Raw genomic sequence first — 23,342 nt, 5'->3', positions numbered from 1 at the left:
TATAAATGTTTCCTGATCTCCATGGTTACCAGATTAAATGTAATATTTAGAACAATTGTATTCCATTACCTTTATTTAACATAAAAGTTATAATGTAAGATCATGCCAAACTAGTTGATATGGTGTTTTATTGACAATTTAGCGTTTCTATGGTTACACCACTTAGACATTTCTGCCATAATCCTCTAATATATTCTCTCAAAATGGATTAAAAGCAGAAATATGATGCTGGGTCCACAAAAAAAAGAATATGAGCAAGTTATTCATACGTTTATTTTAACATTTTAACCTTTTTGACTAAACCACATGGACACGAAGGGTTAAGACTGAATAATAAACCTACAACAGGATGCCAGTGTTTCCTTGTGTCTGCTAGATGTGTAAATTGGTAATTATTTGCTAAACCTCGAACTTTACCTCCATGAAAACATCAGAAACCACTTACATGGATCAAAAAGCTGGAGGCAGAATCCTTCCTGTATAAATGCTGTTTAGATCATTTGCTTACAGTAATCAAGCCGTCTGCTCACAGCGCTCATTCTGGGTCTCGTCCAACTGTTTCCAGCTTTAAACTGGTGGGAGTACAGTTTAGCTTTGGAGGTTAAGTATTTCACTGATCTGGCATGAGCTCGGACAGCTCACCATGTGTCACCTTATCTGTGGGAGATGCAGATATAGTGGCGTTGGATGTCTGACAACCGGCAGCTGTAATCCAGCAATTACAGGACGGATCAGGGCCAGGAAGGAACGCCAAAACTATAGACTAGTTATAAAAAGGTTATTAAATAGTAGCGTTCATTTACTATATTCAGTGAGGAAACTTAAAATATCAAGAATTATAATGGGAGAGAAACCAGATAACGACAGTTGGTGACCTGTACTGTAGTTTTTAAACAGCCAATAATGTTAATTTAATATTGAAGCTGTGTGTTTAATAACTTTATTTACATGTGATAAATATACTACATATATACTTTATTATAATTAGATGGTAATCTGCATGAGGAATAAAGAAAAAGACATTTGAGTGATGAATCTCAACCGGAGAGACGTGATTACGATGAAACTAATAATTGATTTTAGCATCAGGATGACGCTGTGAGAGTCGAGTTTAAACCTGGAAAACAAAGACAACAACTTGAAAGATGCTGTAATGCTATAAATAATGATATAAAAATATGGTTCATACCAGCTTTAAAAATTAAGTTTTCGGAGGCTTTAAACAAGTTTTAACCCTCCTGTCGTCCTCCCGGGTCAAATTGACCACATCTCTTTTGACTGTTCCTTCTTTCCTTCCTCCCTCTTTCTTTAATTTTTCCTTTGTTCTTCCCCTCCGTCCCTCTTTCTTTGCTCCCTCCTCCATCCATACTTTCCTCACTTCCTTCCATCCTTCTATCCATCCTTCCTTGCTTCCTTCCCTCATCCTTTCCTTCCTCCCTTCCTTCCTCTTTCCTTCTTCCCTTCCTTCTCTCCTTACTATCTTTCTCCTTCCTTCTCTCCTTACTTCCTTCCTTTTTTCCTCCTTACTCCTTTTCCTTCCTTCCTTCCTCCTTTCCTCCCTCCTTACTCCTTTCCTTCCTTCTTTCCTCCCTCCTTTCCTTCCTTCCTTCCTCCCTTCCTCTTTCCTTCTCTCCTTACTATCTTTCTCCTTCCTTCGTTCTTTCCTTCCTTCTCTCCTTACTTCCTTTCTCTTTTCCTCTTTACTCCTTTCCTTCCTTCCTTCCTCCTTTCCTCCCTCCCTCCTTTCCTTCCTTCTTTCCTTTCCTTCCTTCCTTCCTCCTGTCCTTCCTTGACCTGAGGACAACAGGAGGGTTAAGATGCTTCGAGCTGATTCGAACCATTCTCTCCCAAACTTAATACAACAAAAGAAAAAACAAACCGTATGCCTCTTTGTGGTCCGAGACAGGAAGTGGCCTCATACTTAAACATGTATTTTCAAGGTAAATCAATCTGCCCGTGTGTGGCCACGTACACGACTCCAGCAGTTCAGTTCATTTAGCCGCTCTACAGCTCAATATCGACGATGGCAAGTTATTTACAAACGCTGCGATGATTGGACGAAGGCGGAAAAGCTACTTAATACTCTTCAGCTATACTAAAGTAAACACAATAAAGGTTTAGTTAACATAGTTTGTGAGGGTCTGACATCATGTTTGTGCTAAATTTAAATCGGGAGAACTTTCGGTGAAAAGACTCAAAAAAAGACTGTTGACAAATTTCTTTTAACAACCAGAACCTCATATGTGAAAGTGTTCAGTGTATTAACAGATTGATGTGCATCTCCGACAAGAAAAACTTGGACGCAGTTTGTTTTGAAGCACTCCCACCTGACTTCAGCTTCGGCTCCCTCGTAATGCTAGAAGCAGGTTGAGCTTAAAGAGACGCAAACAGCAGCGTCAAGTCAGCGTTTCATGCAACAAAAAAAAAAAAAAAGAAAACTCAAAAAACGCCATAGCGCCATGATTCACAACTCCTGGAAGGGATTCGACACGGTGTATAATGTGCTCTGCGTCCATCCAGAAACCTGTCAGTCACATGAGCAGCGAGTCAGGGCAGCCAAATGTCAAGAGGTGGGATCACCACAAAAAAAAAAAAGAAAAAAGAAAAAGATACTGACGTGGGACATACTTGAGTCCGGTTCACCTCTGACGAAATCTGTGACAGTTAATATGAAAGTGACTGAGTACTCCGAGGTTGAATCTGAGGGGTTACAGGTGTTTATACTGATTTATGACTTGGAAAAACTAAAAATGGGAATCTACTTATGTGTGTTTGGGGGGGCGGCGGGGGGAGGGGGGGCTTTAACATTCGCACAAGAGTCAAGACTCGACAATCCACAGTAAAGACAAGGCAAGAGAGCAGCTCCAGGTTTTTTTTTTTTTTTTTTTTTTTTAAGGCTTGTGGAACAATCGCCGCATTTGCTGCATTACGGAAGGTATTTGTTCATGTCACTCAAGAAACACCACAAAAATGAAGTCTGGATTTTTTTTTTTGTGAGTTTTCTCTATGACTGTATCCTGTAACCTTGAAACACACACACACACACACACACACACACACACACACACACACACACACACACACACACACACACACACACACACACACACACACACAAAGAGCCAGTGCAAGCAACTTCACCTCAACAGCTTAAAAAAACACATTTAATCTGACAGACACCAGGGTTGGAAATTTCCTTTTGTCTAGAACAGCGAAAGGTAAATACATCTTTTCATTGGCGTTTAAAAACAACCCTTTTAGATTATGTGACTAAAACGAATCAACGGGGCGAGAAAGCGAACACCAGACGTGCTCTCATCATCTTTTTGCCTTGAAATTGAACTGAATTTTTTACTTCTTAAATACACTTTTAGATATGAATAAAACCTCCTTCTTTCCTTCCTTCCTTCCTTCTCTCCTTACTTCCTTTTTTCTTTCCTTCCTTCCTCCCTTCTCTCCTTCCTTTCTTTACTCCTTTCATCCCTTCCTCCCTCCTTACTCCTTTCCTTCCTTCCTTCCTTCTCTCCTTACTTCCTTCCTCTTTCCTTCTTCCCTCCTTACTATCTTTCTCCTTCCTTCCTTCCTTCCTTCCTTCCTCCCTCCTTTCTTCCTTTTTTCCTTCCTTCCTTCCTTCCTTCCTTCTCTCCTTCTCTCCTTACTTCCTTCCTCTTTCCTTCTTCCCTCCTTACTATCTTTCTCCTTCCTTCCTTCCTTCCTCCCTCCTTTCCTTTCTTCCTTTTTTCCTTTCTTCCTTTTTTCCTTCCTTTCTTCCTTCCTTCTCTCTTTCCTTCCTCTTTTCCTCCTTACTCATTTCCTTCCTTCCTTCCTCCTTTCCTCCCTCCCTCTCTCCTTACTCATTTCCTTCCTTCCTTCTTTCCTTCCTCCCTCCCTCCTTTCCTTTCTTCCTTCCTTCCTTTCTTCCTCCCTTCCTTCTCTCCTTACTTCCTTCCTCTTTTCCTCCTTACTCCTTTCCTTCCTTCCTTCCTCCTTTTCTCCCTCCCTCCCTCCTTACTCCTTTCCTTTCCTTCCTCCCTCCTTTCCTTTCTTCCTTTTTTCCTTCCTTCCTTCCTTCCTTCTTTCCGGGGCTAGAAAGTGAACACCAGACGTGCTCTCATCATCTTTTTGCCTTGGAATTGAACTATTTTACTTCTTAAATACACTTTTAGATGTGAATAAACCCTCTAAATGATTGGTGGTGAAGCGTCTTATAGGTCAGCCAAGACACAAGCATTATAGATTAAGACTGAGCAGGTGGTTGGTTATAATTTCCCTCCCTGGTTCGGAAATTTTTTGGGGGGGGGGGGCACAAGAACACAAATCCAAGCAAACGTGCATCACTCCCTTTTACATGCTGTTTTCGTCAACTCTCAAAGTTTAGGGGGAGGGGGGGGGGGGGGGTTAACATGGTCAGTCTGGTAGCTGGTGAACATCACTCTGTTACTTTCAGCAACCCAAAAATACTCACCGGTAACGTAGCGTGTTCTATGGGCGTTCCCTACGGCAACAAAACATAAACCGGAACATTTAGTGGATGCGTGGAGTTGAGCTGGAGGCCACATTGGAAATAAAGTTTGTCAATCAAATCAATGCCAGCAACTTTTTCCACCTTTTTAAACAGTATTTATTGCACCGCTGGGCCCTTTGAGATAATGCGAATTTTGGCCTCGTCTGGCGCTCGTGGAACAAGCCGAAGCACCGCGGTAGAACTCGGTTAAACGCTGGACACACAGACAAAAAGAAGCTGCCGCCAAAATCTCTCGGTGCTCGGCAGAAAGATGATAAAAGGAGGGGGGGGGGGGCTTATAAACCCATTTAAACTGGATCGCCCGCCGGTCAGAACACCGTCCAAAATTTCCTCTCTAATTTTCACATGATTGTTTTCACTCCCGAGGCCTTTTCATACCTTTCCCCCGTTCCATCTTTAAACCTGAGCTCAATTCGATTAGTGCGATGGCTAAATACTCATAAAAACTCCTGAGTGGTATTATTAGGTCTTGGATGGGGCAAGGTTTTCCTCTCCAGTGAGAACAGGGATGATGAATATATATATATATATGTGTGTGTGTGTGTGTGTGTGTGTGTGTGTGTGTGTGTGTGTGTGTGTGTGCCCCTCTCTCGCTCTCTCTCGCTCTAAAAAGTTGTTGAAGAAATGTGAGCCTGCAGAGTTTTCCTCAGTCCTCGGCTGCTTCTAACCAGCTGCATTTAGAGCCTTTGCAGCGGCCGCAGAGTGAGCCAGATAGTTGCTTGAATGTTGCTGTGTCACAGTGGGCCTTCACTCCATAAATATCTATGACAGGTCAGTGATCTGTGTGTTTTGGTTTTCAGTGGGCTTATTGTTTAGTTGCATAACATTTTAGGATTTTTTATTTTATTTTATTATTTTCACCCCAGGAAAAAACCTCAAACAATCATTTACTGCTGGATTACTGGTTTCTCTCCAATATCTGTCATCCACCTTAAATCTTTTCTGGCCTCATCCCCCTCTGAGTTCCTCCCCAGACTCTCACTCTGGTCTGAAACATACTGTGTTATCCTCTCTAGTCGCTTGATGAGGTCTGATTTTAACAAATAAAATGCATATTTATCTAAATGTCTGCAGTAGGAGTTCTGATTAGTGGTGAACGAAGTATTTAGATCTGTTATCTAAGTAAAAGTACCAATACAGCAATGTAAAAAATACTCCATTAAAAGTAAAAGTCCTGCAAGAAAAGTCCAATTTAAGTAAAAGTACTGCAGTATTATGAGTGATGTAGTATGCAGTATTACAGTAAAAGTACTGCAGTATTATGAGCGATGTAGTATGCAGTATTACAGTAAAAGTACTGCAGTATTATGAGCGATGTAGTATGCAGTATTACAGTAAAGTACTGCAGTATTATGAGTGATGTAGTATGCAGTATTACAGTAAAAGTACTGCAGTATTTGAGCGATGTAGTATGCAGTATTACAGTAAAAGTACTGCAGTATTATGAGCGATGTAGTATGCAGTATTACAGTAAAAGTACTGCAGTATTATGAGTGATGTAGTATGCAGTATTACAGTAAAAGTACTACAGTATTATGAGCGATGTAGTATGCGGTATTACAGTAAAAGTACTGCAGTATTATGAGTGATGTAGTATGCGGTATTACAGTAAAAGTACTGCAGTATTATGAGCGATGTAGTATGCAGTATTACAGTAAAAGTACTGCAGTATTATGAGCGATGTAGTATGCAGTATTACAGTAAAAGTACTGCAGTATTATGAGCGATGTAGTATGCAGTATTACAGTAAAAGTACTGCAGTATTATGAGCGATGTAGTATGCAGTATTACAGTAAAAGTACTGCAGTATTATGAGCGATGTAGTATGCAGTATTACAGTAAAAGTACTGCAGTATTATGAGTGATGTAGTATGCAGTATTACAGTAAAAGTACTGCAGTATTATGAGCGATGTAGTATGCAGTATTACAGTAAAAGTACTGCAGTATTACAGGTGATGTAGTATGCAGTATTACAGTAAAAGTACTGCAGTATTACAGGTGATGTAGTATGCAGTATTACAGTAAAAGTACTGCAGTATTATGAGTGATGTAGTATGCAGTATTACAGTAAAAGTACTGCAGTATTCTGAGCGATGTAGTATGCAGTATTACAGTAAAAGTACTGCAGTATTACAGGTGATGTAGTATGCAGTATTACAGTAAAAGTACTGCAGTATTACAGGTGATGTAGTATGCAGTATTACAGTAAAAGTACTGCAGTATTATGAGCGATGTAGTATGCAGTATTGAAGTAAAAGTACTGCAGTATTGTGAGCGATGTAGTATGCAGTATTACAGTAAAAGTACTGCGGTATTATGAGTGATGTAGTATGCAGTATTACAGTAAAAGTACTGCAGTATTATGAGCGATGTAGTATGCAGTATTGAAGTAAAAGTACTGCAGTATTGTGAGCGATGTAGTATGCAGTATTACAGTAAAAGTACTGCGGTATTATGAGCGATGTAGTATGCAGTATTACAGTAAAAGTACTGCAGTATTGTGAGCGATGTAGTATGCAGTATTACAGTAAAAGTACTGTAGTATTATGAGCGATGTAGTATGCAGTATTACAGTAAAAGTACTGCGGTATTATGAGCGATGTAGTATGCAGTATTACAGTAAAAGTACTGCAGTATTATGAGTGATGTAGTATGCAGTATTACAGTAAAAGTACTGCAGTATTATGAGTGATGTAGTATGCAGTATTACAGTAAAAGTACTGCAGTATTATGAGTGATGTAGTATGCAGTATTACAGTAAAAGTACTGCAGTATTATGAGTGATGTACTATGCAGTATTACAGTAAAAGTAGTGGTTTGGTCCCTCTGACTGATATATTATTATATATGACATCATTAGATTATTAATAGTGAAGCATCAGTGTTAGAGCAGCATGTTACTGTTGTAGCTGCTGGAGGTGGAGCTAGTTTACACTACTTTATATACAGTTAGCTAGTTTAGTCCAGTGGTTCCCAACCTATATTATCATAGCACCTGCTTTCAAATATACCATATTGGTCCACTTCAGATTTTGAACCCATGCACCTTTATTACAGAGGTGCTGTATGTGCAGTATGATAAGTAATCGTAACAGTAAAGGAGTACTAGCAGTAGTAATAATATAGCATCAGTAAAATCTAATTCTATTTAATAATGTTTTATTCTTTGATTTCACCGCCTGCTGTCCTCTCTTCTCCCTTCAGTAGTATCCAGTTCATTTCTGTGTAACTCTATTCCTTTATATGATCACCACCTTGTATTTTAGGAGGGTCATACCACCCAGGTTTTTAGATCCATAGCATCTGATCTACTTAGGAGGCCCCACACTGTGCCTGTATGTGTGTGTATGTGTGTGTGTGTGTGTGTGTGTGTGTTAAAGTGTGTGTGACGGGGTCATGTCCGGGGCTCGTGGGGGTGAAGGAAAAGCTTCTTAGAAGTGCTGGAAAACACTTAGCTCAACCACCGTGTGTGTGTGGCCTTATGGCCTTGTGACCCGCTTTGACCAAATCTGTGTGTGCAATCATCTTAAAACAAGTGTGTGTGTGTGTGTGTGTGTGTGTGTGTGTGTGTGTGTGTGTGTGTGTAGTAAGTTTATGAGAGCCTTTGCATGAATTTGCGGGAAAAAACTGTCTTACAAGAAGCGAGTAGGAACGTGGATTGTTTTGGACAATGTGTGAAAACTTAAGCAAAGAAATGTTTCATAGTTCACTGATTTTTAAAATTATGTTTTTTTTGGGCTGAATTTAGACGTTGAGCTTCGCCGAGCTTTGACTCAATAACACTTTTAATTGTGTATTAATATTAGATCTACGAGTTCCATGTGTGCTCAGAGTAAAATTAACCTGAACAGTAAAAATAAATAAGTTTTAGTGAGGAACACATATCGGAAACCTTCACCTCTGTCCAGTTTGCTGCTCGATATTTCCATGAGAAACTAGTTTTTTTTTATTATAAACACTCATCCCTCACTTTTATTTCTTTACCAGCCAGCTCGCCTTTTTCGAAATAAAAGCTACCACAGACGCCTGACAATGTGGGTGTGTGTGATGAATGGTGTTAAGGCAGATTTTACTCTCATACACGGAGCCAACTGGCCTTTTTCGAATGATGGTCACATGGTCGTTTTTAAAGCTAGCAACAAAAAAAAAAAAAAAAAGGCTGACAGCTGAGGTGATGAATAGCGTTAAAGGATTAGACCATTAATTAAATGTGAAAAGTCATCAATAACTGCTCCAATGATTAATAATGTGGAATATCAGCATACTGAGATAAAACCACGGAGGCTTTTATAGCAGAAGAACTTACAAAGCTTCATGTGTTTTTTCTCTGAAATCAGTTATGTGTGTATAATGTCGTTTTGGGTTCGGGGGGCTGTAGAGTCAATGAGCTGGTGTATAATCTGGTGCTGCTGACCCGACAGGCTCACCCTTTAATGAGCTCAACGGGCCCCATGTTAACGATCTAACCCGTAACGAGCTGATACTATAACGAACTAAAGCAGATTTGTCCTGCCCTGTGATGTCTCATATGCACAGAGACTGGTGAGGGAGCTTATAGAAAACACACATCAGGTCAACATCAGGTCAAAATCACACACACACACACACACACACACACTGAGATACACACACAAACTATTTGTGTATGATGTAAGCATGATACGGCAATTTAAATGCTAGTTTCACGTGTCAATTAGTGACATTTAAACACATATTTCTAATGTAAATCCACTGGCTATAAACTTTTTTAAATGTCACAATAATTACATTACCGACTTATCGTACAATAACGTAATTATCAACATCATTGTGTCTAAATATCGACTTATCGTACTTTTCACCAGCACATATATTAGAGGGACCAAATTTAACAATTGAAACCATAACGACTCAATGAGAGAAACAGCTGATTTAGAAAAGTTGACGCTTTTTGAATTTGGAGTCAATTGGAGCCAGAGTTTCATTTTGGAGCCAGCATCTACTGTCACAATAATTATTGACTTATCGTACAATAACGTAATTATCAGCATCATCATGACTTTATATGGACTTATCGTATGATGCACGGATATGATTGATCTTTTTTTTAAACCTCAGTATTGCCACACTTCACATTAGCAGCTAAGATGCTATTCATGTCATATTGGCTAAGTGAGTAGTGTTCTCCATTCCTCACTGTGCTCGTCCTGAGTGGAGACTGCAGAAGAATTGAAGGTAAATAACTCTGTACCGACCCATAATGGCGGTCTGTGTAGCGCCCCACTCTCCACCACTCCCCTTGCATTATTATACTATGATATTGTCATGATATCAGTGGTATAAAATGATCTTCAAATGACAATAATATCGTTTATCGCGATTATTTCTGAGACAATACATCGTCCAACAAAAATAGTAATCGTAACAGGTCTAGATGTATAACAGGAGGATGTAACATTTTGGGAAATATGCTTCATATTAACACACAGAAATAAAGTATTGATCCTCTCAATCACAAGGAAAGGCGTATTACCCAAAATGTTGAATTTTTAATGTAACTTTCACAGGTTTGTATGTGTGTATCTTTAGCTTTTATCATTTAAGCATGAGCATATATTGTTTGAATTGTGTGTCTGTGTGTGTGTGTGTGTGTGTGTGTGTGTACTAACAGGCAGGTTGGTGAAGACGCTGAACGTGCTCTTCAGAAAAGCGATCAGGTCGATCAGGTAGTCGCTGGTAGCCGGAGTCCCGCCCGTCTGCACCGCGGCCATCCAATCGTAATCGGCCAGCTGCAGGAACTGGTCGATCTTGGCGTTCAGGTTGGTGTAGATCTCCGCCTCCGCTGCGTGGCGAGCGTCCTGCGTGAAGACAGAGAGGTACAGGTGTGTTTCATTTTGTTTTGTCTGATTAAATATAAAGATGCTAGGTTGAGAATTTATCAATATATCAAATCTTAACTTCGTATCATAAGAAAGAAGCAGGAACAACGGACACAACAAATAATACAAAAACAAGAAATGTGTGTGTGTGTGTGTTGTATTCCAGCATAAAAATAATGAAAAACAGAAAGGAGGAGGACAATAAATTAAAGGAAAGCAGAGAGAAATAATTATGTAAAAAAAAAAAAGAGAGAAACGAATAAGGACAAAGGGAATGAAGGGAGGAATAAAAGCAAAAAGTAAGTTTCTTTACTCAGGGGAAATAAAGGTGAAGAAAGAGTGTGTGTGTGAGTGTGTGTGTGTGTGTGTGTGTGTGTGTGTGTGTGTGTGTGTGTGTGTGTGTGTGTGTGTTTACCTTAAAGGTTGAGGTGCCGTACAGCTTGGTGGCGTTGGCCGTGTCCGGAGGAACATTGGTGATGTTGGATATAAACTCCTCCAGGAAGTGGCAGCTCTGCTCCAGGTGGGTGGTGTTAATGATCACCTGCACCAGCTGGACGAAAAACATCAAACATATAACCAAACTGATTATGATGAGCTCAAAAAAAGAGACAAAAATCACCAAAAAAGTACAAATTAAAGAGATTGTGTTGAATATATTTGAGTTTTCTATCATCTTGAAATTCTTTTTTATAAATTCAGTGATTTTTGCCACGAGATCAACTTAGTCATGTCTCTCCATGTATTCATTAATTCATTGTTTTCATTCAATCATTAATTGTTCCTTGTGGAGAGTGTATAATGATGTGTTTGAGAAATGTGGTGCACAAATGTCTCATGAGGAGCAAAACAACAAAAGCCAAAAAAAAAAGAGGCAGAAAGCAAAAGCACATGTGTTCAATTTCCTCTTGAATTAATCTACTGACACATTTTTGTTTGTTATTTGTATCGCAATCCATAAATTTGGATATTTGTCTCGATGCTCGGCTCATTATTTTTTTTAAATCAGCACAGCTTTCATTTATTAAATTAACTTGTTTTTTTTTAAAGATCCAGACAAGCTGAATTTTCCATGACACTTCGTCTTATCGTTGAGTTTTGTTCTCGTCAATGAATGAACTGTTTGGACTCTGCAAACAATCAGCCTGGAGTGAAAGTGGAAAATAAAAATAATCATGGTTCGGGTATCCGAGTTCAGCGTTCTGCACAGTTATGACAACAAAGACAACAACAACAACAACAACAGCAGGTTGAAAAGAGGAAATGTGTGTTTTTCTTGGGACTAAATGAGCTGTAAATTCTGAGAATGACTGTTGCACTAAAAGTTGTGTAAACAACATTAGCTTGTTCCCTATGGGACGAGATTATTATAAGCTTAAAGCTTAGGGTTTTTTTTTCACACATTGGAGACACACACACACATACACAAACACACACACACACACACATACACAAACACACACACACACACCTACACAAAAACCCACACACACACACACACACACACACACACACACACACACAGTACCTCTGCCAGGCCGACATTCTTCTTCTTAATGGCGTACTGCAGACAGTGGCTCAGGGTTCTGGTCAACAAAGATTTGTCGACTTGCGGATCATATCGTCTACTTCTGTGGAGCTGAGAACACACAGCACAGACACGCACACACACACACACACACATAAACAAAGTGGAAGGCACATAGAGAATCAATGACTGTACAAGAAACCCGTTTCTTCCATTTCTCGCAGCAGAGAGCTGCTGCCTCTGAAAGCCAGTGCAAACAGTTTAAGTGAATTTCTCAGTCTGCGACTCTCTCCATTTGGAAAAAGTCTAAATGTCAGCCAACGTCAATGAAAACATTATCCTGTTATGAGCTGTCAGGCTCATTAGAAGCTTAACATTGTTTAAAAATCTGCTGATAAACTGCCACATTGATGACAGATACATAGCGACATTAAAAACAAAACAAACAGACAGATCCTCAAATCATTCAAATGTCAACTAAATCTGACTTTTTGACTGTTCATTCATTTAAAAAAAATACATGTTTTTACCTTTTTGCCACCTCTCCTGAAAATAGCCATCTTAATCTTTACCCAATCTTGTTCTCGACAGACTTTAAAAAGTCATAAAATTACCACCTCTGTGCAGCCAACGAGGCATAAAGGAAGCCAGCGGGCTGTTAACCTCTGAAAACGAGCTCGAATTTCCTGTTAAAACAAATGTTTGATTGTGGATAATCAGACCCACTTACGAAATCTCTGACATACTATCGATTTTGTTATGTTTGAAATGTGGGGTGATGTTTGGTGAAGAAACCCAGACGGCATTCTGCACAATTTTGGAAGTCCAGTCAAGTTTTTCATGGCAGCCGTGCATCTCTTTGGCAGAAGTGTCGTTTCTTGTTTGAGAAGCGGTTACGTCAAACTCCACATAAAAAAAAAACACAAAAAAAAAAAACTGGGGCGAGAGGTCGAACGCACCGTCGAAATCGCAGTCAGGAGGAGGTCAGTGCACGAAGGAGGGGTGCAAATACACACACAAAACCCCCGTATCACAGTACAACAAACACACACACACACACACACACACACACAGAAAAAGGTTAAAGGGGGTCAAACACACATATCACGCAGAGGGAGAATCGACGGAAACGAAAGCGATCACTTTCTCCTGCTGCGGGATGATGAAGAGGAATCTGTGTGTGTCTGTGTGTGTGTGTGTCTGTCTGTCTGTTTTTGTGCATGTGTGTGTGTGTGTGTGTGTGTGTGTGTTTTTGTGCATATGTGTGTGTTAGTGCGAGTTCGAATCCAGAGCCCTGTGGGTAACAAACACATTCCAACCAAATCAGTAAATTGTCTGCGCCTGGAATTCAACCTAAACACACACACACATGCACACGCACACACACACACACACACACACACACACACACACACACACACACACACACACATATATATATACGCACACACCGTGTCGCCTGAGGGAGAGAGAGCGAGAGCTGGAATTCCAAACTCACTCTGTTTCCAGAAAAGCAGAGGAATTCTAAAAACGTTCCGACAATTCAGAGCAGGGGGGAAAAATTCCTGGAGCGGCAGAAGTGCAGAGTGTACAAAAAAAAATTGGTGTGTGTGTGTGTTTGGAGAGAGTGGCAAAAAGTCAATGTATGCTAGTGAACTCTGTAAACGCACATACACACACACACACACACGTACAAATATAGACACAGCCGCAGAATTCGGATTGAGTTTCATTATATTTATGCTGCCATCAGTCACAATAAATGCGCGGTGGTCGTTGCTGTCAAAGGGGGGGGGGGGGGGGCAGATGCCATCGGTGCAAGGCAGTGAGGGATGGAGGGATGCATACGGAGGTATTTCCTAAAAATACACAAAAGAGCAACAACAATGACACACACACACAAAAAGAAAAAACAGAGAGGGGGGGGGGGGTGGGGGGGGGTAGAGAGTGCACGTAGCCAGGAAGCCACAGGTATGCACGTACCACAGGACACGAGACACACTCTGGTCAGTGTTGAGGAACATGCAAAAACACACACACACACACACACACACACACACACACACACACACACACACACACACACACACACACACACACACACACAATGTCCTAATACCAGTGTTCGGTGGAAGACTGTGCCCACATATAATAGAAATCAACTGTTAGTCAATTTGCCAGCTTTTGGTCGTATCTGCTGAGACAGTCCGACCTATCTGTGTGTATTTGCAGTCAGTCTGTGTCTGTTCAATGTGTGTGTGTGTGTGTGTGTGTGTGTGTGTGTGTGTGTGTATAATGGCAGGAAAATAAGAGTTCCACTCATATTTTTTCTCCCCCACCCCCACAAACCCCCCCCCTCCCTTCGCCCTCAAATGGCTTCTTAGCACGACTTTCTACATAATCTGTCACGGAAATGGCAGTTCTCACAGTAAATGTCACTGCGGTTTCGACTCTTCTGCCGCTCCGCTAATTGAAATAAATGTCTGATGTGATTGAAACAATGTGAAATTAGAGGGGTGAGTCCCGTGAAGTCATACAGAGAGTAAAACGATCGGATAATGTGTCCAGAGCTTTGTTTTTCGAACTGGAAAGCTTCATTAATTCCTCCGAAAATCAAAGCTCAGAGCTGCAGTGTTTGGGTCTACCTCGACTGTTTAATAGGTCAATGCATGTGTGGTATATAACAACATTGGTAGACCGGTGTTACAGTTCAAAATACAACAGAAAGGCACACAACATTAAACTATTCCTAAGTGATTCACTGATGAAGAAGAACAGATGAAAGTCTTACAATGGGGAAGCTTTGGTGACACAAAGTGTTATGTTTCAATGATTAGAAGCACAACTCTGGCAGATTTCACTCCAAAAAGACTGGCCTGATTGGAAACAGTGAATCTATAGTTATGTTGCTTGATTGTTGGTGGCAATTAGTGGTTTACAGTATGAGAGACACAGATGTTCAGTCTTTTATGACTAGTTAAAAGGTCAAATCTGCCAAAAACAACTGTGATTTATGGATTTTTTTGTAGAAATCATGCCGATGGGAAACATGCCAACTATCAAAACTCACCAGAAAAACACTCAAGGTAAAATACTAGTAGCATCCATTCATGTTTTAGGACTGACTGCATAGTATTACATCAATGTTGTAGAGAAATGTATAGCGTTTAAGGCGTCATTGCATAGGAGTGGATGGTGTCAACACAGCTAATATACTGAGATTGAATCCTCTGATGACAATTCCTCCAGATAAAATACTTGTGGGTGTTCGTGGCTTGGGACTGACTGTAATTATAACATCCATTTTGCAGAGAAATGTATAGTGTTCAGGGCCTGGTTACATAGATGTGGATGGTGTAAACACAGCCAATGTAACAGCAAATCTACTGAGGCTCAATCTTTAAATAACGTTGATTTTGAACATTAAACTGTCATAAATGCTCAATTGCATGGTTGACAATGATTCAATCGCTGTACCTAAGAAGCTAGCAGTGACTGAATACCTTTACGAAAAAAGAGAGACACCTTCTCACAGCCCTAAAGCGATGTAACCTCAACGCTCGAGATGACAAGATGAGCCATTATACCAATCTAAGAGTCTCCATCGGACATGAGGATGTGTTTATTCCTGTGATTAGTTTAACTCCGAGCCGCCAACTGCAAAACAAAAAAGTAACACCTGTGATTAGTGGGAACCAGGAAGCAGGCTCCATCAAACCAGCTATAATAAGCACTTTGGTTCGAAGTACACGGTTGCTGGATCTCGATCGGAGAAATGTGGAAGCGTTTGGGCGATCAAACAACCCACTCACCAACCGACATTGACATTTACAATTTGATCCTGAATTGCTACAACTGTCTTCACTTGTGTAGAAACGGTGGCCAAAAAAAAAAAAAAAAAGAGAGTTTTTCACATGAATCCACAGTCGCAGCCATGTTTGCTTTTCCCAATCTTTACCTAGAACAGGCTGGCGGAGCAGGCATGCACTTTCTCAGTGACACCCCGCTTCATATTCGCAGTTCGACACATTCACACCCACAGTCTTCTACCAGCGGACAGAGGTCTGGCTCGTGGGTATCTCTGCGTTTCCAGACTTCTCCCCAATTGGTCCCAGAGTTAAAACCAGCAAATATCTGACTAAGACTAAAGTTGTTCTACCTCTAGGCTACGGATTCATGTTTTTTTCCACCCCACAGATTAATTCATGCCAACAGAACCTCATCGAATGCTTCATGACTGCAGCTCCTGCCAAACCAACACTCATCGATTGTCAAATCTGAACTGATGTCTTTGCTACTTGGGCCGTGGCAGCCAAAATAAAAAAGGCATTTGAGTCGGCCAGTCATGTTTAGATGATTGTAGATGAGTAGAAATGCTAAAAAAAAAGTAGAGTCACCTGCTTTTAATATTGCATTAGAATAAAAAAGTCCTTCATTTTTTGTGTGTTTTCTGCAACCTTTTAATACTACGAGACATTTAGGCTATGCAGGAAGAGGCTGACATTCATTTCTGAAGAGCTGCTGCAGGATGACTTCTTGTGCAATGAGTCGGAAACACTTTCAGGAATATTGCCAACGAAAGGGTCACTTAATAAAGGTTATTGGTCGCACATACTGTCTACTATTAACTAAATCTCTACAGTAAAATAAAGAAATCTCTACAAGTTTTTTTAGCACAGATGTTGCCAGATGAAGCTTGCGTACATGCCCCACCCCTCACTGTGAATCTCATCCTTTTTTTCCACGTGTGAAGCCACAAAAATATAAAAAAAGACTCCAAAGAAAGTCGGTGACATTTTGAGACAAAAACACCCCATAATTAAGGACATCCTCTCGAAGTGGATTCTAATTATCAAGACAAAACAGAGACAAAGTACGATTATTTTTAGTCGGAAAGCTTCCCTTTCCTCAGAGTTTTTGGAGCGAATGTTACTGTGAGCAGAGGTTGCAGACAAGGGAGGAAGGATATGACTAACTGGGGAGACGGTGAAATGAGGTGCTGGTCATTCAAAAGACCAGTGCAAAGGATTGTGTGGTATCTAGAACTGAATATCCATCCTCCTCATCTTCCAAGCACTTCTCCAACCTCCCTGACTATGGATGTAGCTGCTGTAACCAAATGTACCTACCTATCTATCTATCTATCTATCTATCTATCTATCTATCTACCTATCTACCTATCTATCTATCTATCTATCTATCTATCTATCTATCTATCTATCTATCTATCTATCTATCTACCTATCTATCTATCTATCTACATATCTATCTATCTATCTATCTATCTAAGTATCTATCTATCTATGTATATATCTACCTACCTACCTACCTACGTATCTATCTACCTATCTATCTACCTACCTACCTACCTACCTACGTATCTATCTACCTATCTACTTACCTACCTATCTATCTACCTACCTACGTATCTATCTATCTATCTATCTATCTATCTATCTATCTATCTATCTATCTATCTACTTACCTACCTACCTACCTACGTATCTATCTACCTATCTATCTACTTAACTACCTACCTATCTACCTACCTATCTATCTATCTACCTACGTATCTATCTATCTATCTATCTATCTATCTATCTCTGATGAATCTCTTCCGCATCTGTTGCTATAATTAACTTATTTACAGAAGTGTGAGTGCTTTTTTTATAATCTGAATTACTTACCTACCTACCTATCTATCTAAGTATCTATCTATCTATCTATCTAAGTATCTATCTATCTATCTATCTAAGTATCTATCTATCTACCTACCTATCTATCTATCTATCTATCTAAGTATCTATCTATCTACCTATCTATCTATCTATCTATCGGTGGCCGTGAAACTCACGAAAAACATGAAAGACCTTCTTTAGAGCCAGTATTTGGTTGTACTACTGTAGAAACATGGCAGTGCAACATGGGAGCCTCAATGGAAGAAGACCTACTCTCCATAAAAGATATAAAAGGCTCATTCTAAGCTGACAAAAACACAATAATTCTTATTTTTAGGTGGTTTTACACCAATTAAAACATATTTATTCATAATATTATATTCAATTTCTCTCAATAGATCCCTCTAAAACTTTGGCACTGGTCTTTTAAAAAATGTCCAACTTACTGATTTGCTGTACTTGGTAAACACACATACCTACATTCAGGCGGACTCTCTTTACCACCAAAAAATCAAAAGTGCGTTCAGAGGTTAAGGTCAGAGGTCACGTGGGATCAATGACCACAATCCCCGCGCTCCATCCGTCCCGTCTGGTTCCGGACTAAAGCGTCTGTCTGGATGTGCACGCGCTCGAAAAGCTGGCAGGAAGGCGTGCCGGCCCGTAAGTAACCAGATAGCAGGGTGTGCACGACCGCAGAAATCAAGCCAGGTCAAACAGAGTCGAGTCGTTACTCCTTTTGATTGAGAAGAGCGATTACTGCTGTCTGGTCAGCGAGGGGACCAGAAAGAAACAGTTAAAAAAACATCTGTCTGGACATTTTTTGGGGGGGTTTTTTGAGTTCAGACAGATGATTCTAGTGTTGAACTCGGACTTATTTTCATGAGCATAGTCTGACTCTCTCTCTCTATGGTCAAAGAATGAGTCTAAACCAGCAGATTTCGCCCTCGGAGAACACTGCGATCATCTGCTGCTGGTTTACTGGAGGTTCAAAAGAAAATCGGAGATGCAAACTTTATCTATTACGCCCCAAAAAACTACCTTTAGATATCAGGTCACTTAATATTAAAGGAAATGTAAAAACCTCATCTCTTCACTTTAGCCTTTTATTAACTTTTTCGACAGTCAGAAGCACAACTGAGCTTCTTTTAAAATGTTGTACTTGATTTTATATATATCGTATTTATTCTACCTTATAGCTAATTTTACTATGTACTTTTTTTTACTATTTTCATTTCCCATCTTATATTACCTTCTTAACATTGCTCTATGCTGCTTTTTAGGCCCTTTTAATGTGAAGCATTTGCTGTATGTATTTTCTTTACTTTAAAGCACTTTGAGCTGCATTTCTTTACCATTAAATTTAATATTATTAGTTTTAGTTTAGTTTAAGAGCTTTATTGTCATTATATTGAGGGTCAGACAATATAACGACATTAAGCACTCCCTGAGCCATAAGAACATTCAAGACAATTAAAAACAATTTAAGACATAAATACAACATTGATAATCTATAGGGGCAATAAAGTGCAATATACAATATAAAAAGGTGCAAACACAGCAACTTATGATGAATCTCTTCCGCATTTGTTGCTATAATTAACTTATTTTCAGAAGTGTGAGTGTTTTTTTTATAATCTGAATTGCTTGCATTATTTATATATTCATGTCTTTGAATCATCATTAAATCCACAGATAAGTTTAATGTTATTTCATTGTGCAAATTAAAATGATGTGTGTGTTGTGTTCAAGGAACAAGCAACACAATAATAGAAGAAATGTGTAAAAAAAAACAAAAAAAAGTGGAAAGAAGGCGACTGCACACATTTAATTGTAAAAAAAAAAAGTTTTCAAAAAGTGCCAGCTCAGTTTGTACTGAATACACAAAAACTGACAGCTGGTGTCTTTCCTTTCATCCCTTCTCCCTTTTTTCTCTCTCTCCCCTTGTTATGACCAATTGCCTTCTTTTGATTATTCATTTCCAATCACTCCTCCTCCTCCTCCTTCTCCTCATCCTCATCCTGCCTGCCTCCTCCGTCTCTCTTTCTTCCGCCGGTCATGGATCAGCAGTACCACCCCGGTTCCCAGCCCCCACAGAGAACCCACACACACACACACACACACACACACACACACACACACACACACACTACATACAAATACAGATGCAACTACACAAAAACACACACCCCACGACCGTGGACACATGAGCTTGAGCGCAGATGCTAGACACGCCTGCTGAACACAAACAAACACACACTTCTTTTTTTCTTTTTTTTAAGTATACCAACAGTGGACACAAAAATGAAAACACGCAACCCCAGGGGATTCTGGGCATGAATAGATGAAAATGCCATTTAGCTTGAAAAACCACCAATCAAATCCGCGGTTGACACTAATAATACACATCATGCAGTGTGTGTGTGTGTGTGTGTGTGTGTGTGTGTGTGAAAGTGTGTATTTCTCTCTTTTTTGTAGGTGAGCGTTTGCATCTTTCTTTCCGTTCTTGCATTTTACTTGCGCAAGTTTCCTCCATATGTGTGCGTTTATATGTGTCTTTATGTATGTTGTTCAGTGTGTGTGTGTGTTTGCATGTTTGTGTGTGTGTGTGTCTGTGTGTGTGTGTGTGTGTGTGTGTGTGCGGGTGTGTGTCTGGCCAAGTCTCAGCCTTGTGGAATCCTTCTGGACGCTGGAAGTTGTTTCCTGATTGCTCGTCTCCTCGGTAGAAAAGTAGCTGCATTGTTTTAATTAATTCTTCCATCAACCACAAAACACACACACACACACACACACACACACACACACACACACACACACACACACACACACACACACACACACACACACACACACCGAGAGGGTTGCTGTTTAACCTCTACAAAACATGGAAGAGAAGCTTGTCTTGATTGCAGAGTTTTGGTGTGTGTGTGTGTGTGTGTGTGTGTGTGTGTGTGTGTGTGTGTGTGTGTGTGTGTGTGTGTGTGTGTGTGTGTGTATGTGTGTCCTCCAGCGAGCCAAATCTAATGAGACAAAGATTCCTGGTCAGGATGGAAAGAACCAAATGTCTGCTATGTTTGGATGCATGTGTGTAAATGTGTGTGTGTGTGTGTGTGTGTGTGTGTGTGTGTGTGTGTGTGTGTGTGTGTGTGTGTGTGTGTGTGTGTGTGTGTGTGTGTGTGTGTGTGTGTGAAGACGATGGCGTAGCATAAAAAAAGAGGGGCTAAGAAAAGATTAAGTATTATGGGGCACTAGGGGACAAAACACACGTCCTATTGTTCACTTTTCATACAGAATCTATCATTATCATCACTGCCATTCAAAAATGTGGTGGAGAGAAAATAAGAAAACATAAAAATTTGATATCAGTTCGTTTTAATCCAAAAATATTCTGTGTCTACAATCACAACAGGGAAGTTCTTTTTCTATATTTAATGAGTTTGCTTGATACTGTGTCAGTGACATTAGCCGTATCGGTAAAATAAGAGTATTGTTCTCTTTGACAATGTTTTGAACAGCTGATCATAACACCAAACCATCTGGGAGGCAATTTTGGGTTCCTACACCATATTTCAGCAGTATTTTGGATGAAGCGAAACCAGGCCAACTGAAATAAATCTCAATATTTTTTCAAGCGTGGGAACAATTCATTTTCAATTTCCACCCTCCCGCCGCCTTTGCAAAATACAATAACACATTAATAACACTTTAATTATATTTTAAACTATGTGGACAAACTGTGACGATACTTCATCATCACAAAACCCCGAACCTCAGATCAGTGTGCAGTCGGTGTTTCTCCTTCAGAGATGCGATCGTTAAACTCACTGCAACGACGTTCGGAGCCAGATAACCATCTGGTTTCACGACACTCCCATAAACCGCGCCATTTGCAGAGTGTAACTACTCATGTCGCAGTTTTATGGTTTATGAGACTGTCGTTGGGTCCGGCCAGCTAATGGAGCCAGCTGACATCTACTTTTGAGTGGAAAATAGCATCTCTGAGTTCTGGTGTAATACCTCCATTTTTCAGGATGTAAACATTTTGAACACCGGCTGAACAAAAACAATCGACATATTCCTCATGTTAAGGATAAAAAAGTGAGGCTGCTGACTTAGTGAAACATACACAAAACCACCTGTTAGTTTAGCATCTTAGCACCACAAATAAGAAGAGAGGAGAACAATGCCAATTCTCTTCTCTTTTAGCATCCTTATTTATATTTAGGCATTACATATGTTGTTGATTTTGCTATTGGCTTTATTTTACTCTTACACCTCTTTTTACTGTCTTTATATTGTTTGTTGTTTTATTACTTTTTAATGCTTACATTGAGCTGCTGGAAACCTGCATTTCCTACTGGGATCAATAAAGTGAATATTTATCTATCTATCTATTCTATGACATAATTTTAGAATAAGGCTGCATGAGTTGTATTCAGATAAATTATCATGGTTTTTATTCATTAAAAAACTTTTAAAAAAGAGACAAATCAATCCCTATTTACTATATAGTTCACTGCATTTACCCTCCACCATTTAATTTGAGTGTGTAAATATCTCCACTATATAGTTCTCAAATATTCCACAATAGTAGTAGTGTCAGTGGTATGTCCGCTACTTCCTGCTAGCAAAACCACAATGCAATGCTCCACATTTTAAAGAGGTGAAAACGACCATCATGCAATTCTACAGCTGCTGAACTATGACCATTAATTAGTGTCCGAAATGTTGATTTACTGCTCTGCACGGAGTAAACTATGTAGTGTTGATTATATAAGGAGACGTGAATGAGAGCCACAGTGTTTGTGGGTGGGAAGCCAGTGAGGGATCATGTCTGTGTTAATATGGTGCAGGGAGATTTACACTATACACATATAAACAACTGTGAGGCACTTTTAACTACTTTAACCTTTATGAAAGGTGCTAAATAAAGTTTGATTGATTTATTTAATGATTTAGCTTCAAAATTGGGTTTACAAAGGAGATAAATATAGAAAAATCCCTCCAAAAAAAGTAGAAACACACAAAGTCCTGTGAGTGTTGTACCTGAGATGCAGGTCTTCAGAGTATTTCAGACAAGCATAGATGAACTCTTTGAGCTGGCAGTAGACTTTTGGCACAAACTCGGAGAAGGGAAGCTTCTTGGGGAAGGGAAGCTGGAGGAAAATAGAGCAAATATTCAAAGTTTACGTCACAATTTGTGCACAAGCGACAAGGTTTTATTTCTCATTAGAGTTTAAATTAATGATATTTAGACTCTCTACTCTTTCTCCAGTTGCTCTACCTTGTCCAGTTCAGGGTCTTGCAGGGGAAACTGTGAAGTGTAGTGTTTGTACTCCTGCTCTGTTGAGACTGGGATCGGACTGAAGTTGTCCTGGTCCAACACCTGCCTGAAGAGGAGGAAGAAAAAAAAAAAAAAAAAAAAAGACTAAACATGAGTGACTGAGATGCAGATCAGACCCTTTATTTCTTACTCCCCTCTCTGTTAAACACACAAACACATAAACACACATACATACACAATCATCCCATTGGGGGCCATTTCTAATGCTTGAGGTTTTCTTACCACCCTCCACTCTTTCACCACCTCCCCCCTTTCTTGTTGGCGCTCAGGAGTTCGGACGTTCCAACGTTCCATGGAGAGGCCGTGAACCGGAGAGCGCTCTCTCTCCAACAATACAACACAACATTCCTGTGGCTTCCCCTGTGTGTGTGTGTGTGTGTGTGTGTGTGTGTGTGTGAAAGAGAGAGAGAGAGA

At 39.9% G+C, this 23,342-nt stretch overlaps 1 protein-coding gene across 1 annotated transcript in view; it reads right to left on the bottom strand.

Annotated features, from left to right (window-relative positions):
- The window catches only part of exoc6b (exocyst complex component 6B), a 128,528-nt gene that overhangs the window by 48,050 nt on the left and 57,136 nt on the right, over positions 1-23,342 (bottom strand). Inside the window, 6 exon segments of the mRNA XM_062444951.1 lie at positions 10,175-10,363; positions 10,800-10,934; positions 11,910-11,980; positions 11,983-12,020; positions 22,631-22,740; positions 22,869-22,974. Of these exon segments, the coding sequence (XP_062300935.1) occupies positions 10,175-10,363; positions 10,800-10,934; positions 11,910-11,980; positions 11,983-12,020; positions 22,631-22,740; positions 22,869-22,974 (649 nt within the window).

Source organism: Scomber scombrus, chromosome 23, assembly GCF_963691925.1.
Source record: "Scomber scombrus chromosome 23, fScoSco1.1, whole genome shotgun sequence".
In the NCBI taxonomy this organism is placed as follows: domain Eukaryota; kingdom Metazoa; phylum Chordata; class Actinopteri; order Scombriformes; family Scombridae; genus Scomber; species Scomber scombrus.
Note: the sequence above shows the minus strand (reverse complement) of the source record. Positions and strands in the feature narration are given on the sequence as shown.